The sequence below is a fragment of the Apium graveolens genome, chromosome 3, assembly GCF_009905375.1.
Source record: "Apium graveolens cultivar Ventura chromosome 3, ASM990537v1, whole genome shotgun sequence".
In the NCBI taxonomy this organism is placed as follows: domain Eukaryota; kingdom Viridiplantae; phylum Streptophyta; class Magnoliopsida; order Apiales; family Apiaceae; genus Apium; species Apium graveolens.
Genome location: NC_133649.1, coordinates 270255429 through 270272659, shown reverse-complemented (window position 1 = coordinate 270272659; position 17231 = coordinate 270255429). Strand labels below are relative to the sequence as shown.

Sequence of the window (17231 nt, the reverse complement as noted above, 5' to 3'; positions counted from 1 at the left end):
TTATTGAAGACATAAGGGTGCCAAAGATTCTTCAGACACCCACTTAAATGAAAAAAAATCTCAATACTTTACCTGTATCAAAGATATATATTACGCCTATCTAATATGTTCTAGATTATTGAAAAAAAATCACATACAATAGCTAGCTATCTGCAAGATTGTGAAACATGAAGTGATTTTTTGAAAAGAAAAAAGACTTGTGTTACCAACTCACTTGGATGAGTTGCAGTTATCACTTTCGTAACAGCTTTTTCAAGGCATAACATTAATGTCTAGGATTTTCATGGCAACGGTAATTCCAAGAAAGATCAAGCATTTTATCACTAAAAACAAAATGATCAAGGCATCTGTTCATAATTTGTAGAAGATACAATAGGTTGTTCGATAATAAAATCAGGGTCACTCAAGAAGCTCAGCAACAGTCATTTACCAAATGAAATGTGCCTTCCCACTAAGAATAAACTAATGTTAATCCCCTGTTTCTCTAAGAAGACCAATGAAGAAAATTTATTCCACTTCTTGTAGATAATCCTCGATTTCAGCTGTTGTTAGGACCCTGCAAAAAATAGCATTGTTAGGTTTAAATTAAGCAACTATGAATCTTTGTCGATTCCAGAACTCAGAAGCTGGATGAAGACTTGCCTAAATTGCTTGTCAGCGCCAATTATTCCAATCTCTATATTTTTGCCAGAAATCTGTCCTTCAAATCTGAGAAAAAATAAGTATTAAGTTACAGAATGTGGCATGTGTATTTGCATCAAGTCTTATCCTCAATTTAACTCCATTCTATTTCACATCAAAGATTCCTAATTAGAAGCACAAACTTGCTACTCGGAACAAGCATGCAAGGATTATATTAAATTTTGGAGAATGCCTGTGCAATTGCTTATACCACAACACAAGAAAAGTAAAAACTTGTTTCCTCCACAAGTTTCATTACTGAACGAGTCATTTGTCAGAGAAGCACCATATATAAAAGATTCATTTAAAGAAACATTTGTATAGTTGTATGCATCTGTACTAAACTATAATAACTGAACAGGGGTATAATTTATAGTTGGTTAACCCCTGTTTTTGGTTATATTCTCAATCACAACGGTCAGATCTTTCAGATCAAATGATCTGAACCATCGAATCAAACTACTTAAAACATGGACAACCAAACTTTCTGGGTTTAATTCTCGCCAACACATCAAATTAAGCGTTATAGTATTATTTTACCGAAGTTTCCAGTTTCGAATTTCGATAGTCGCCAACAACATATTAAATTAAACATTATAGTATTTATATATAATATAAATAGATATTAATAAAGACCCGTGCATTGCACAGGTTCTAAGCTAGTATTTTTAAAAGCGGAAAAATTAATAGCAACAAAAACTTACCCCTCTTTCAAGGTCAAGATAGCAGTGTGTACAGCATCATCAAGTTCCATATCATCTGTGTATCTACAGGAGATATATAAGTTGATAATGTGAGGAAAAAATTCCAATAAACTATTACTGTGCAATGAAACTGGTTGGACTCCAACCAGTTGGAGATAACCATAACAAAAACATCAAAAAGAACCCTTACTAGAATTACAACAGATAACACCGAAGAAGCACCAAAAAAAGAAAAGACATACATATGGTACAGCACATGCTTCATGACATAAATACATTGCAAGTGAAAAAAAACTTCAGTTGACTGCACGTGGTCATATTTTAATAAGCAATGATAGAATAGATTGTAAATGAAAGAAGTGCGCATAGCAAAAGACCTTTTCTCAAGGAATGTTTTCGCATTTGAGACATTTTTTCCCATGGCTGAAGCTTTCCAGGAGAAGTATGAACCTGATGGATCCACCTGAAGACAGCAGTACAGACAATTATGAAATAACTGTTGAAGGCCTTCCTGATGTACCAAATTTTGTACAGCCAGGCTTATTAATGAAAATAATCATGCACATGAAAAATTACAGAAGCTGTTCTTTTTTTGACATGGCTGCTATCCTTGTACAAGAGTGTCGAAATTCATAGCCTTGCTCATTACAAAATGTAGTCAATGTCCAGTAAAAGTTTTAATATGGTTCTATACTTTCCAAATTCAAACTTTGTATCATGGATAAAAGAAATCCTATCATCAATCACTAAAGACATCAACCAAATAATCCACTTTATTACATATTAAATCAAAATCTTAGTAGAAACATAGTCAACCAGCACTAAACATGTAAGGTTAAATCCAGATCAGAGGTTGGAAATTACCTGATACAGTTGTGGACCCTTGTCATCATACCCAGCAACCAGAAGCGAAACGCCGAACGGCCGTACACCACTTCAAAACAAAGAGAATAACAATATTTTCAGATATACGTAAAAGCAAATGATAAAATCTTTTCTAAAGGTCTAAAGCGGAATAATTTTTAAAAAGTTAAAACCATATTCAGGGCACAGAACAAAGAGCAAGAGAACCATAGTCAGTAGTGCAGACACCTTTTTCTATTAACCTGAGAAGTGAGAACAACATATGGAGGCCATCAGGCCAACCAGTTATAATACCCGCTATCAGGTCAGGAGATGCCTCTTTCGATTTCCTATTTCTAATATGCATTTTGAAAAATTTCACAAGTTTACTTATTTTCTCATCAAGTAATCCGACTACGCAAGATAACTTTCATCAACAAAATTAGATAACTTTCATCAACAAAATTAGTTGGGTGTGCGCAGAGAGTATGGAAGCATTCACATCCTTTTATATTATTCTATGACTAGACAAAGTTAAATAATTGATGCTTTGGCCATTGAGCTCCATTTTTACACCGCAAATTGGTATATTTGAAAAGGTTAAAGAAAAAACCGCAAGGAGACGTCAGGAGAGTTAAAATTCTTACAAGATGAAACAATATAGCCTGCTTGAAATTATACTACTGCTTACACTTGACTACTACTAATATTGAAAAGGTCACATATAGTATAGAAGCTAAGAAGTCTTACCCTGACTGAGTGAACTCTTGCATGACAGCTGCTGTTTCCCTAACAAGTTGTGTAACCGGAATAGCTTCCTAAAGAAATTGTCACAAACACACACAATTTATTATTTATAATGTCCACGGAAACCATGGTGATTTACAACACAAAGACCAAATATATAGCCTTTACAAATAAGCCAAGCCCATTTTAATGGTACCTTGGTACCAAATTTGGTTCCACCCTTTTTTTGTTTCACCCCTAGATTCCTATAAACCTTATAATTCTATATAATATTTTAATGAAATAATAAAATTGTTAGAATCATATTATAGTTGTAATTCATTTATTATAATTCTACTGAGTTGCAGATGTACCTATATTTACTTTTATTAAATAACCTCAAGTAAATAAATAAAAATACTTAAATAAATAAAATAAGCATTATTATTGATAAATAAAAAAATAACCGTTATTCGATTATGAATTAGATATGAGAAACGTAATATAATTGTAACAAAAATAAATCAGAATTTTTAGTAGCATTATTAACATTATAATATAAAATTATTCAAAATTATAATATCAATCAAAATAATAAACAAATAATTAATTTAAATAAATTCTCTCGGACCCGTGAGAGTTGCGACGCACGGTTATCATCTAGTATAATCAGTACTTAAAGCTTCGAATAAGTTAAATAGTTAATGGCGTGCTACATGAAATCAGAAATTCGGAACTTAGCCCATATAAACAAAGATTGCAAATGCTCAATACTCTATATATGTATGAAAAAATGATCTAGACCTTAATGATAAATGAACAAGGATATAGATGTAGATGCACATGAGAAGTATGCACATCTAGACCTTAATGATAAATAAACAAGGATATAGATGTAGATGCACATGAGAAGTATACACTGTAACCTTTCTATATATTGCAAAAAACATCAAGAGAATGATGGAGAGGCATACTTTGTACAAACGATGATACTGTTCTGCTTGTTTCCTACTTTTTCGAACTAAAACTCGAGAATCAGGACCCATACCACTGCACAAAAGAATGTTAGGAAAAAGATATGCATGTAAACACAGAATCTTTTATGAAAGAGTGAATGGAGGGCAAGAAGGGGAGGGAGAGGAGGGGTGAGGGGAAGTGAGAGAAGAGAAGCGCTTTACCAGAACTCTTACCGAAGACATCTCAATTTAATTTTTAGTTACAAAATTTCAAGAGGGTACCAGTCAAGAGTCAACTACAGATCTACCCAACATCCCCCACCCCAACTTCATTCACTTTTCAATGTCTTCAGATGCAAAACACAGATGATCTCGACTACAGTTACTACAAACGAGTATTACAATCTCTCGATACATATGATTTACAATTTGTTGGTGGCACAATTTTTTATGTACAAACAAACCTACATAATACATTAACGGCTTCTTTTAGTATCTATATACAGATAGCTTGCTAAAGTTCAATGTTGAAATATTTAATCTTAGAGAGTAATACCTTAAAACATATGATTTCACAATTTGTTGATGACACATTTTTGTATGCAGTTAAACCTGGTGAGTTTATACTTGATATATTACATTAAAGCCTTTTCTTTCCGCAGATGCCTTCACTTATGCTACTTCATAAGCTACAAGATATTAACACTTTTTAAATAGGTCTGATAATGTAACACTAACAACATTTCTTTACCATGTCACTTTTTGGTAGAAGATGCAGAGATATATAGTTAGGAGTTTCTCTTTAAAACTTAATTTCAAAATTTCCACCTCCCACCTTACCATATAATATAGTTCGAAAACTTTATAATACTGTGATGTGTTCTTCCCTGACATGTTATTTCTACACCTCCCTAATAAAATTTAGAATTAGAATTAGGGATTTATGAGGCCCAGAGACTAGCTAGAAAATCTCCGTTAGATAATATGCCCCGTGGTTATATACATTAATATGTTACATTCCATACATAGTTCCTGTTTATTCTGAGGAAAAATATTGAGCTTACTTGACAATGTGAAGAAAGTCGAGATATATATTCAAACCTGTAAACAACTCCGATGTTTGGGGTCAAAATCTGGATCTTTTGCACCTATTGTGTACAAATCAAGCCAAGACAAATTACTAAATAAAAAAATTGCAGAAGGAGAGAGTGAAGATAAAAGTGATGAAGATGCCTTCGATAAGATTACTATAATTCTGATATAAAATAGGTCGCATGTATAATTGACAGTAAAAAAATGAAATAATATAATGGCATTTATGGAGCCTTGAATTTCATTTGAATTCTGGATTTAGTCAAATGAGATGTTTGGATAACCAAAAAATTTTAGATACGGTTTTCATCTAAATTCCAAGACATTCAAATCTCAGTATATATTTGAAATAAAAACTCAATTCGTGTCATCTAAAGTCCATCTTTTGAAATGAAACAAATATTACCTAGCAATAACTGACAAATGAAAAATTGACTCATAAAATCCTAACGATGTTACAGCAAAATTCCTATCAAGCAAAGGAGCCACCAACTTTGGGGTCACAAACCGTGCATGGACATTGACATTCTTGATTTTGATTATATACTAGGCAACGCCACTTGTAAGCACAAGAAGACTTTAACACATAGAACTATCTTGCAATTATATAAGTACACATAACCATTATTGTTCCAGGAAGTTGTTAATGATGTGTACTCCACATCAATATAAGAAACAAGATTTGTTCCAACAGAATAGTATCCAGAAGCTATTTAGATTAGAAATGGTATGATCTTTCTATGTTATTAAGGTCACTTGAAATTTCTTTCCTACTAGAAAATAAACAAACATTATCAAAACTGATATTAAAAAAGAACGAGAAGTCTTCAAGCACGCGAGAGCGTACATACACATACACATATTTACTGCTCCCAAGAATCAAGCTAAGAGGGGTTAATACGATTAAATAAACAACATACTGCCACAGCATCTAATTAACAAAAGGTGAAAATACAATGCTTGCCTATTAGAACAAGTAAGCTAACATAGGTAAATGTACTCACGGATGTTTCATCAACCAAAATAGATGGCAGTTTCTTTTCTGTTGCAATAACAACACCATTAGCAGCTGCAAACATTCGGAAGCAACAGGTGAACACATCAGCCAGTGCAGAAGCATACGTAAAAAATGCTATGACATAGACATTGTACCAACTAACGACAGAAAGTTAAAAATATTCTAATTCTAATGCATTGGTTCTAAGGAAGGCTTATTACAGTAATAGCTCATATAAAAAGTTCTTGTCGGCACTTGTAAATTGTAACTTACATCTCAACTTCCATTATCTTCTATTAAACATTAACAAAAAGTTACCAAATTCTAGATTAAAAAAAATGAAATTACCTTCGATTCCTAGAGATGTTTGACCGGATCCTACGGCTGTTAAAGCGTGTTCGATCTGAACAAGCTTTCCAGAAGGGCTGTACCAACGCAAAACATGTATAAAAGAAATACTCGAGATAATTTCAACCATGAAACAATAATCACATCAGGTGTGTGTGTGTGTGTTAGCTACTTAGCAAGATAGAAGGGAGCCAAGAATCCTGTACCTGAAAGTAGTGAGTGAAAACGAATACTGGCTATCCCCCATAGTGTACTGAAAGGAGCTAAAAAATACCCTGTAGAATGAACTGAATCAAATGAACATGTCAGCCCAAAAAGATTAAATTTTAATACTTCAACTCCAAACCACTGGGATTCCCTAAATATATACACTTCAAGAAAATATAAAAAGCTATAAAAACTTGAACTTGATCTAAACGAAATTGTAATAACGATAGCACATAATCCCAATTACCCAAATAGAAACCCCAGTTGGGGGTGATCTTCGAATGCAAAAGTCTCTCTCTCTCTCTCTCTCCCTCCCTCCCTCTCTCCCTCCCTCTCTCCCTCTCTCTCTTTCTCTCTTTCTCTCTCTCCCTCTTTCTCTCTCTCGCCCGTCTCCCTCTCTCTCTCACTCTCTCCCTCTCCCGCTCTCTCCCCCCTCACTCTCTCTCTCCCTCTCTCTTCTCTCTGTCTGCGTTTATGTGTACTACTTAAAAAAAATGAAACCCAGATTTAATGATAATTAATTAGGAGTACCTGCTACTTTTCCAAAGCTTGAAGCTTTTCGATTTGATGTTCTTCTTGTTCCCCAAGAAATGCTTTTGCGCCTCTACTAACTCTCCCCCAGTACAATAATGTATCTGCCCAATTGTACTCACAATCAATTGGGCTTCATCTCGGCTATTATATTTGGGCTTTTTATTTGGCCCGTTGGGCTCAAATTTTGTAATATCATCACTCTCCTCCACTTTTCCAAACAATATGACACCTCTTTTCATCCTCAATACTTCCGGCAACAAGGGTCAGTTCAATTCATATCTGCTCTTTTAATTATATATTTTAATTATTTGCATCTATTTTTATTTTATTACCGGTCTGTTTAGCTCAGTGCTATGATTATATTAGCCATTTAAATTGTGTTCTTGATTTGAATGTATAGATTTTTTATAGAGTCAGTGAAGTGGATATGAAGTCAAAGTTCAATTCTTTAATTAGCATTGTTGTTTCAGTTCATCAACAAGCTCTACTTAATCCCTTTTTTTCGAGAGCATGTTTATCGAATACACGCTTGTTTTGTACTGCATTACCTGTTTCTAATACCCTAATTAGTAAAAATGATGGTGGAATAGAACAAGTGCAAGTTAGTGGTAATTATCAAGCAAAGGACTCGAGAGAGGTTTTAATGAAATGGGGTTGTACCGAAACTGACGTGTCTACGATTTTTAAGAGGCTTCCTTCTTTACGCAATAGTAATCCCGTAGGCCTTAATTCTAAGCTCGGCATTCTTGGTGTAGTAGGTCTTGATTCTGCGGATTTGATTAGGATTGTTAATTGTCGGCCTCGTTTCCTTTCTAGTTGCATTCATCAATCATTTGTGGAACGCCTTGGTTTTCTTGTGGAGTTGTTTGGTTCTAGGGAGATTCTTCGTAAGGCCATTGTACGGAACCCTTCGCTTCTTGTTTATGACTTGAAGACTAAAACTAAACCTGTTATTGAATTGTATGAGAAATTGGGGGTTGTTAAGAAGGATTTGGTTCCAATGCTTATATCTTATCCGACATTGATTCCACGAACAGTTTTCAATGATGAGAAGATGTCGTATATCAGAAAGACGGGTGTGAGTAAGAATTCAAAGATGTACAAGTATGTTGTTTGCATCATTGGCATTTCACGCGTGGAGACTATACGGGAAAAAGTTGCAAACTTTGAGAAGTTTGGATTGCAGGATGATGAGGTTTTGCAATTTTTTGGTCGTTCTCCTCTTTTGATAACATTGTCGGTTGAGAAGGTACAGAGAAACATGACATTTGTACTGGGAACACTGAAGTTATCTGCTAAGATGACACTGAATTATCCATTTTTGTTATATTCCAATTTAGAGACTGTGTTAAAGCCACGAGTTCTTTTGGCAGAAAAGATTAAGGATTTGGGCCTTGAGCCTCAAATCAAGGGCCCTGCACTATTGAGGGCATTAAGGATGAAAGATGACCGGTTTGCTAGGGCATTTATATTTTGTCATCCTGAGGATGTTGCCCAAGATTTAATGGAGTGCTACACAAATGCAAAACGTGTTAAGCGGTTGGCAGAGTCATATAAGAAGAGTTGTTTGAGGGGATTCCCTTTCTGATTTGTCTACAAGGCGATTTCCTGTGATTCTGTACTTCACATGTTTCTTTTTTCCAATAGTTTAAATCATGTTCATTTATACTGGTTCTATTCCTTGGTCTAGGAGTAGCCGTGCCAATGTCATATCGAGATACGTCAGAGGGCGTTTGGAAACTTGGATTTCATTTCAAATGAGCGATTTCAAATGACAGGATTTGAGTTATCATTTCAAATTCTTATATTTATACTAATATTTGAATATCATGGATTTCAAATGAAATTCAAATCCAAATTTCCAAACAGCTTATTTAATCAAATCCAGAATTTCAAATGAAATTCAGTTTTCCAAACGGGGAATCAAGTAATTTGTTTGCATTGTATACTATACAAACTAGATTCTGTCTTTTTGCCTGAGGCTAAAATGTAGGTGGTGCCATGTAGGCATTTCTTTTGAGAGCTATATATGAGAAATTTAGTCAGTTGGCATCGAACTGCTGTGATACATGTATTCTGAGAACTAGATATTAACATTACAAATTTATCAAGATTAAAAAAAATCATGTTACTGTACAATATAATTTTATACCTCCACACTTCACTATTTAGGGCAAATCCGGCAAATCCAAAAATTCAAATTTGGGGCAGATTACCTCAAATTCCATTCCAACTAATTTGGATCAGTGAACAGTAGTGATAAAATAATGGTTTGTTATTTGTAGTTTATGAGATTTTAAATTGATTCTTGATTATATAATTATATAATTAATAACAGAATATAACTAATAGTTAACAAAATTTATTTTTAAAATAAAATTTAAAATAATTAGAAAACATAATTTTTTAAAATTTAAAAATAAAAAATAAAGAGACACGTATTGCATTTAGAGATGTATTAATTAAGCATTTGTGGGAAGAGTATAAATGATATTTTGTATGTTAGTTATTGCAATAAATGTCTTTTTCGTGAATTAAGTGCATAATTTTAATATTTTTATGTGTATTATTTTTTTTTGATTTATTTAATTTATGAAATCTTATATAAACTGTTAATAATGATTAAATGATAAATTTAAGATAAAATTGCTTAATGTAATTTATGCTCTATTCCATTTTATGGTTTTTTTTATAATGATAACTGAATATACTCATGTTATTACAAAATTGATATGCAAGGATTAATCATATGTTCTGAAGTTTTTATTTCAGAACACTAAATTAACAGACGAGACCTAATCATATGACAAGGTATCAAACGAGATTCTTCTACCATTTTTATTAATAATAGACAAATTATTCGGAGGTATTCGATTGTTTCTAGAACAGTAAAGCTTAATTACTGACTAATTTAAAATGAGATGACAAAACTAGACGACAGATGGCTACTATATAAACAGGAAAATATGTGTACTTTTATGATTTAAAAGATGACAACTTGTTCTCCAAGACGGAAATTGAAATTTTCAGACATCAAACATCACGTAACAACCAACTATAGCACAAAAACATGAACACAAACCACAGCTACCGATGAGCAACCAACTTGAGCACAATAACATAATCAATACAAATCAAAGTTACTATAATCAATACAAATCAAAGTTACTAAGGGCAGTAATCCAAAAATTTAAATTTGGGCCCGCAAGGGTTGGCTCAACTGGTTAAAGAGGGGATAACTATCCTCTTGGTCACAGGTTCGAATCCCACGAGAGGAAAATTTATGATTATGCCTCTTGAGTCAGAGCATGTCGCTTAGATGCGGTTTACCTTGGTTGACGTGATTTACAGGCTATTACGTGAGCCCGTAGGGTTTACCCGGTGCGCACCCGATGGTAGTGGCTGCGGGTTATCTACGATAAAAAAATAATAATAATAAATTTGGTACATATTATTTCAAATTTTCCTCTAACATTAATTTAAATGGTGATTCAAATTTGGATCAGTATTCATATTGATCCAAATTTGGATCACTTATTTTAATGTAAAATAATGGTTTTGTTATTTGTAGTTTATGAAATTTTAAATTAGTCTTTGATTTTTTAGTTATATAATTAATAACATAATATAATTAAAAGTTAACAAAATTTATTTTTAAACTAAAACTTAAAATAATGAGAAAACATAATTTTATTAAAATTTAAATAAAAGTACATTGAAGAGTCAGAAGTGTCGGATTGAGAAGCTGAGACTATTCTGATCGATGAAAATACTCGATTCCAAGAATTCCTGAACCGCTTTAGAAAAAATGAAAAATAAAAAGGCACATATTGCACTTAGAGATGTATTAATTGAGCATTTGTGGGGAGAATATACTAATTTGGAAAATTAGTGCGCATTGATAATATTTTGTAAGTTAATTATTGCAATGGATGTGTTTTTCGTGAATTAAGTGCACAATTTTAATATTTTTATGTGTATTAATTTTTTTGATTTAATTAATTTATGAAATCTATACATACTATATTATAATAGACGAAACATTAAAAGTTTGGTAGTCGGTCGGTCGATACCTTGCTGGAAATTACTTAATTACCCTTACTAAATTATTATAATTCTAATTATTGAGTCGACCGATTCTAATTGATATTGAAGTCAACTTGCTGTTTTACCAATTTCAATTATATTTTATATCGAACTCTATATCATTATAATTTATATTAAATTCAACTTCTTCTATCAATTTAAATTTTAATTCATATCGAGTTCTATATTATTCTAATTTGTTACTTGAGGCTAAATTAAATTTAGGCAAACTAAATATAATTATTAAGATTTAGTTGATATAATGTGACTCAGGTTAAGATAAAATTATAATATTATCAATCTAAAAAAATTATACTAATGGACTTGGATAAAAACATCTTATTTATCCAGAATAAAAAATACATTATACAATTGATTTAGACTAACACAAAACTAAAATAAAAATACAATTCGACCAACAAAAACAACATCATACATATTAATTATTTAGTCTAAAACAAAATTATCTTATTGATCCAGGACTTTAAAAAAATAATATTAAGCTAAAAATAATTAGTTTGATTTGGCATCTGGCTAAAATAAAATAATATAAACCACTTATCCGAGACAAATCAATTAATTTTAGACTAGGTATAATTTGTAACGTATTGATGTGAACAAAAAAGTCAAATTTTAATTAAAACATAAATATTATTTTTTTAAAAATACACATAGAATTATCAATAAAAGTATATGTTCAATCACTAATATTATCTTTTTAAAATATATTTTATAGAGTTATAGTTAATCGATTAAGTAATCACCATGCTAAAATAATATTTTTTGAAGTTTCAACATAATGAAGACATTATATTTTTACCCTCAATAAAATAATAATTTTGTTATAATAATATTTTCTCCCATCACCAATACTATAACTTTAAAAAAATTAAATATTCTAAAAAGTTATGAACATATAAGTCTACTAATATAATTATCATAAAATCATATCATTTAAAGTTTTAAATAAACAAAATTAAGAATTGAATACAAAATATTTTTTTTAGGAAATATATAATATTAAAAAAAAATTGTGTTATCCGTACATCGCATGCGTTTTAGGCTAGTATTATATAAATTGTCAATAATGATTAAACGATAAATTTAAGATAAAATTACTTAATATGATATTTATATATTATTATATATGTAAAAAGTAATTTGGATCAAATATTTGGATAACACTATTGGAATTGGTTCGAAATTTGGATCAATATATCCAAATTTGAATACTAACGATAATTTGGATTTTTGGATACTAACGATTAGAAATGACCTATTGCCGCCTAACAGCCTCCAAATTTACAAAAGAATGTGTTGTTTTTGTTGTAAATAGAAAATGATCTCGCAATCTTTCAAAATAACAAAGATAATCGTTGAATCATTAATTGTGCATCTCTCGGTCTCAGATAGTAAGCTTGTTAGTTGTTACAGTATCATCATCCCCATTTGTCTGTGTGTACTCACTTGCACTTGACATCGTAACTGGTGTAAAAAAGGTGGAAGAAAGGTATGACATTACACATTCAAAATTACCTGATAAAAGTTAGGAGATTCATGTTCATGACATTACCCTTTAGTAAGTTACTGGAATTTATAATAAAATCCCACATAAAAAATACGAGGGTGTTGTAGCAATTGCAGGACTTGCAAAATTGTGGATCGGTATAACTAGAAAACGCTCTAGTCTCAGATAATTTTCTAAGATCAGCCTCAGGACCGTTTTTCTTTAAGATAAATTACAGCAAAAAATTTAACTGTAATTTTTTATTGCACTTTCCCACCTTAATAAGTAAATTGGTTCAGGTGTCAATAATATACTTCTACTTGCATAAAAATTAAGCTGTTCTTTTAGGGCATGAAGAACAATGTTAAAGCAGCTGTATGAGTGCACATTGTACCAATATAATAATGACAGGAAGCTGAACAGAAAAAGGAAAATCCCCATCTTATTAAGTGCTTGAAAGGCAATCCCTGCCACATCGATTCTTCTGGTAATTTGAACAAGAAAATAAGAGGCAAACTGGGACAACGTTCTACTAAGGCAATGGTGAAACATCTACAAGACCTCTTATATTGCAACAACATTTCTCAACTTACATATATAAAGGAAAAAACAGAATCTGGGGTGAAGAAAAATCATAGTATTATAGTATAGATTTTTTAACCATCTTACACGGTCACTGCTTCTTTTTCATTTAGAGCATTAACTCCAGGGAGTTCTTTGCCTTCTAGCAACTCCAAACTGGCACCACCACCTGTTGATATGTGGCTCATCACATCAGCAACTCCTACTTTCTCTACTGCTGCAACTGAGTCTCCACCTCCAATAATTGTTGTAACTCCCTTTCCACTGAGTTCAGCTAGTTTCTTTGCAATTGACTGCAAATACATTTAAAATGCTGATTAAGCTTGGCCACATCAAAATACTTATTTACTACGAGTAACAACTACTTGTATAAATTGCGGCATTTGTCAAGTACAAAGCATAGCGCATTTATTTGAAAAATGTAGTCATGTTTTACAGTTTTTATTGGATGGTAGTGATTACAGATTAAGTATCGCCATTGAAGACAAGAAGTTACAGTATGAAAATAAATGCAAGTCACGAGCAAAAAAAGTTTGAATGTGTATAGATATATATAATGAGAATCTATCAAACCTCTGTTCCAGCGGCAAACTTCTCCATCTCAAACACTCCCATTGGCCCATTCCAGATGATAGTCTTAGTGGTGTCCAGAGCTTCATTGAATGTCTTTATTGAATCTGGTCCAATATCTAATCCCATCCATCCGTCTGGGATAGCTGACGCTGGCACAATCTGCAATAACCAAATGTACTATTAGTTCAACCACAACTGAAGTCTTCAAAAAACAGAAACATGCCGCGGGTGAGATATCTATAGGCAAAAAAAATTATTGCTTCCTTGATTCTTTTATTATCAAACCTTGCTGTTTGCATCAGGAGCAAATTTGTCTGCCACCACGACATCACTTGGCAACATAAGGGCAACACCCTTCTCCTTGGCCTTCTGGAGAAGTGTTGTTGCAAGTTCAAGCTTATCCTCCTCTACCAAAGAAGATCCCACTGATAGACCTTGTGCCTTGTAGAAGGTGAAAATCATACCTCCACCCAACAGCAGGATATCACACTTCTCTAGGAGAGACTCAATCACTCCAATCTTAGATGACACCTTCGAACCACCAACTATAGCAGCAAATGGCCTCTTGGGAGCAGAAACTGCTCCAACAAGGTAGTCCAGTTCCTAACCAGAAACAAAGAGTCAAACGACTAGGCAATCATGCAAATATTTAATCAAAAAAATATACATAAAGAGTCTCATCTGGAAATATTACAATTATTAACAATGTATGTGTTTCATTTAAGTTTTAAGTATTGGATGACAATGAACTTACAAATAATACTAAGTTCATAATATAACACGGACACATTTTAAAAAAAAAATTATTTTACCCAAAAGACTTCTTCTGAAGAACATAGGAAACGAAGTACTTGAGAAACCTCATACGTCATCCAGCATTTAATAGTTATAGATGCTTGACTGTCAAAAACATGAATAATTTAATATTTTACAAATCTAACCTTCTGTAAAAGAAAACCAGCGACGGACGGCGATAAAAACTTGGTTACCCCCTCGGTAGAAGCATGTGCTCTGTGTGCTGTACCAAAAGCATCATTCACAAAAAGATCTGCAACTGAGGCAAGTTTCTTTGCAAATTCAGGGTCGTTCTTTTCTTCCTCCTTGTAAAACCTAACGTTTTCAAGAAGAAGAACACTGCCTTCAGGAAGAGAAGCCACTAGTTTCTCCACCTCTGGGCCAATGCAGTCATCAGCCTTTACAACCTGTTTACCAATGGTGTAGAAGAAAAGAGAAACCCATTATGCCTATTACCATTTTCGAGCTCACATAAGTGAGTAAATTTCGTTTTCTGTTTTCCAAATTTCCACTCAGCTGAGAAAAGTGTGTACCTCAATTCCAAGGAGTTCAGATAGTCTTGGAACAAGAGGTGCCAAGCTGAATTTTGGAGTGACACCTTTTGGACGTCCCTGGAATACAATTACACACAAACAATAAGCTTGAATACATCGGCAAATGGTGACGTAGTAAACATCAATTAGCTTAACAACATACTGTAAAATAAAGAAATCATATGTATTAAACACAACTAGATTACAAGTTTACAACAGTTTTATGAAGGATTTCAAGGTTCCCTAAAGCAAGCAACGACCGATAAAAATATGTACGGATGATGAAGTAACAGCTAACAAATAACTTGTGTGTAAACAAAGTTCTCAACTTCATAAACCAAAATTCCCTAATTACTTAATCAGTTCGAAGTGTAGCATATTAAAGATCACTTTTTTGACTTATATATCTACTTAAATCACTTGATAGTTATACTCTTAATAAAAGCTTACTACTTTCTTCTTCTTTCTTGATAAATAAGCAGTATGGTAGTACCATTTCGTTCGAGTACGTATATATTCAGACAAACAATGATTGCTAAAGTAAACATCCTCACATTTTGTTTTAAAGAAAAGGCTTCAGCTACAACAAAGAAGTCATGTGCATCTGAAGCTAGACTAATAGGACTGAATAATGTGAACAATGCAAATGAAAGGAAATGACAGAGAAGTTTATAATGTCAATTGACAATTCACATATACATGGAGAGAGAGAGAGAGAGAGAGAGAGAGAGATTAGAGAGAGAGAGAGGGGAGAGAGATTAAATGAAGGGGGCACATACCAAATGACTGGAAAGAATGACCTTGGCACCATTAGACATCAAGTATTTAATAGTAGGAATAGCAGCTCTAATTCTAGTATCATCAGTGATCTCTTGAGCATCATTCAAAGGTACATTCAAATCAGCTCTCACAAACACATTCTTTCCCTTCAAGTCAGCTTCAGTCAAATCTCCCACACTTTTCTTAGCCATAGAAGCCACACCCCTGATAGGCTTAGACTCAAAAGCAAACGATCGAAGCTTAGAAGCAAGATGAATAGAGAGAAGTGGGTCCGCGGCGGAGGCGGCGAAACCGAGGCCACGGCGGAGAGTGCCGTTAAGAAAACGGGTGTTGAGAAATGCGCGTGACCGGGTGGAAGAAGAGGAGGAAGAGGTAGTGGGGAGGAGTGAGAGTGAAGTGGGAGATGTAGCTGAAGCCATTTTTAGGGAGAGAGATGGGAGAGATGTGGAGGAGAGAGATTGTGTTGTAAAGTGGTATTTATGTGGACGGGAAGATTGAGGCTGTTTGGTTGTCGTTGAGATAAAACTCTTATCGTTGAGGAGAGGCAGAGAGGGATTCAAGAATCAACCCCCCAATATCATCAGCCTCTTCGATCAATCTCTCTCCATTCTCTTACTTTTTTCAACTCAATTTTATTTTTTAGGCATTGTTTACTTTAAACTCCTCACACAATTTTTTTTTATAAAAAGCAAATCACCAAATTTTAATTTAAAAGTAAAATTGAGTGCAATTAATTTTTCTTAAGTACTTGAAAATAAGGTGAAACTATATCTAAATGACTATATTTATATTATAAGCATGTTACATATTTTTGAAATCGTAACTAATAAGGGGAGATACTCATTTGTAATTTATCGTCGATTTTTAAAAAAATTAGATAATTTATTAGTGATTTATTGATAATTTAGTGAATTAGAGAGATATTTTTTACTTATTTATCAATAATTTTTTGTATTTGCATTTTCGGTACACGACACGAAATAAAACGAACATGAACGTACACGATATGGTTTAGTATTATTTTCAATTTAACATTCAAGTCCACGCCTCGTACAAATTTATAATTAAATATTAATATATATAATGATGTATATGTGTGTAATAAATATATGAAATTTGTGTTTAGCTTTCAAATATATGCAAGGACACGAAGTATACGGAATAAAAATTATAATTAAATATTAATATTTATAATTAATATATGCACATTTATTTTAAAAATAATACAAGATCTTATAATTTTGTATGTAAATTTGATTTAAATATCTAAACTAAATATATTTTAAT

General features: G+C 32.6%; 3 protein-coding genes across 6 annotated transcripts; 1 reads left to right on the top strand and 2 right to left on the bottom strand.

Moving 5' to 3' along the window:
- Positions 1-296: 296 nt before the first annotated feature.
- Positions 297-7327, bottom strand: LOC141713316 (proteasome subunit alpha type-2-A-like). Of its 4 annotated transcripts, none has more exons than XM_074516673.1 (12): positions 7086-7327; positions 6554-6634; positions 6348-6424; positions 6007-6071; positions 5012-5058; positions 3929-4004; positions 2979-3046; positions 2250-2319; positions 1763-1848; positions 1386-1448; positions 643-708; positions 297-556 (listed from the first exon to the last, which is right to left on the bottom strand). In XM_074516673.1, exons 1-12 carry the CDS (start codon positions 7325-7327, stop codon positions 508-510), a joined length of 990 nt encoding a protein of 329 aa, XP_074372774.1. In that variant the 3' UTR covers positions 297-507. The 4 variants fall into 4 exon arrangements, with proteins under 4 accessions (XP_074372774.1, XP_074372775.1, XP_074372777.1 ...); XM_074516674.1 differs by having other exon boundaries at positions 6554-6622; XM_074516676.1 differs by lacking the exon at positions 7086-7327 and adding an exon at positions 6802-6941 and having other exon boundaries at positions 6554-6622.
- Positions 7311-8754, top strand: LOC141713315 (uncharacterized). Its single transcript, XM_074516671.1, has 2 exons — positions 7311-7350; positions 7847-8754. The coding sequence occupies exons 1-2, from the start codon at positions 7311-7313 to the stop codon at positions 8674-8676; spliced, it is 870 nt and encodes a 289-aa protein (XP_074372772.1). The 3' UTR covers positions 8677-8754.
- A 4343-nt stretch (positions 8755-13097) lies between these two features.
- LOC141713314 (phosphoglycerate kinase, chloroplastic) lies at positions 13098-16533 on the bottom strand. The gene is made up of 6 exons (XM_074516670.1): positions 15944-16533; positions 15165-15242; positions 14778-15038; positions 14122-14439; positions 13837-13995; positions 13098-13556 (listed from the first exon to the last, which is right to left on the bottom strand). The coding sequence occupies exons 1-6, from the start codon at positions 16361-16363 to the stop codon at positions 13347-13349; spliced, it is 1446 nt and encodes a 481-aa protein (XP_074372771.1). The 5' UTR covers positions 16364-16533; the 3' UTR covers positions 13098-13346.
- Between the last annotated feature and the right edge of the window lie 698 nt (positions 16534-17231).

What these genes read in the sequence shown, in the direction of transcription:
- LOC141713315 (XM_074516671.1), top strand. Translation starts at nt 7,311, where the DNA reads ATGACACCTCTTTTCATCCTCAATACTTCCGGCAACAAGG. An exon ending in CAATACTTCCGGCAACAAGG is followed by an intron (nt 7,351 to 7,846) that starts GTCAGTTCAATT and finishes TTGGTGTAGTAG; the next exon opens with GTCTTGATTCTGCGGATTTG.
- LOC141713316 (XM_074516673.1), bottom strand. Translation starts at nt 7,327, where the DNA reads ATGAAAAGAGGTGTCATATTGTTTGGAAAAGTGGAGGAGAGTGATGAT. An exon ending in AGGGTCCACAACTGTATCAG is followed by an intron (nt 1,849 to 2,249) that starts GTAATTTCCAAC and finishes TGCTGTCTTCAG; the next exon opens with GTGGATCCATCAGGTTCATA. An exon ending in ATCTTGACCTTGAAAGAGGG is followed by an intron (nt 709 to 1,385) that starts GTAAGTTTTTGT and finishes ATTTTTTCTCAG; the next exon opens with ATTTGAAGGACAGATTTCTG.
- LOC141713314 (XM_074516670.1), bottom strand. Translation starts at nt 16,363, where the DNA reads ATGGCTTCAGCTACATCTCCCACTTCACTCTCACTCCTCCCCACTACC. An exon ending in TCATTCTTTCCAGTCATTTG is followed by an intron (nt 15,243 to 15,943) that starts GTATGTGCCCCC and finishes ATTGTATTCCAG; the next exon opens with GGACGTCCAAAAGGTGTCAC. An exon ending in CTGAACTCCTTGGAATTGAG is followed by an intron (nt 15,039 to 15,164) that starts GTACACACTTTT and finishes ATTGGTAAACAG; the next exon opens with GTTGTAAAGGCTGATGACTG.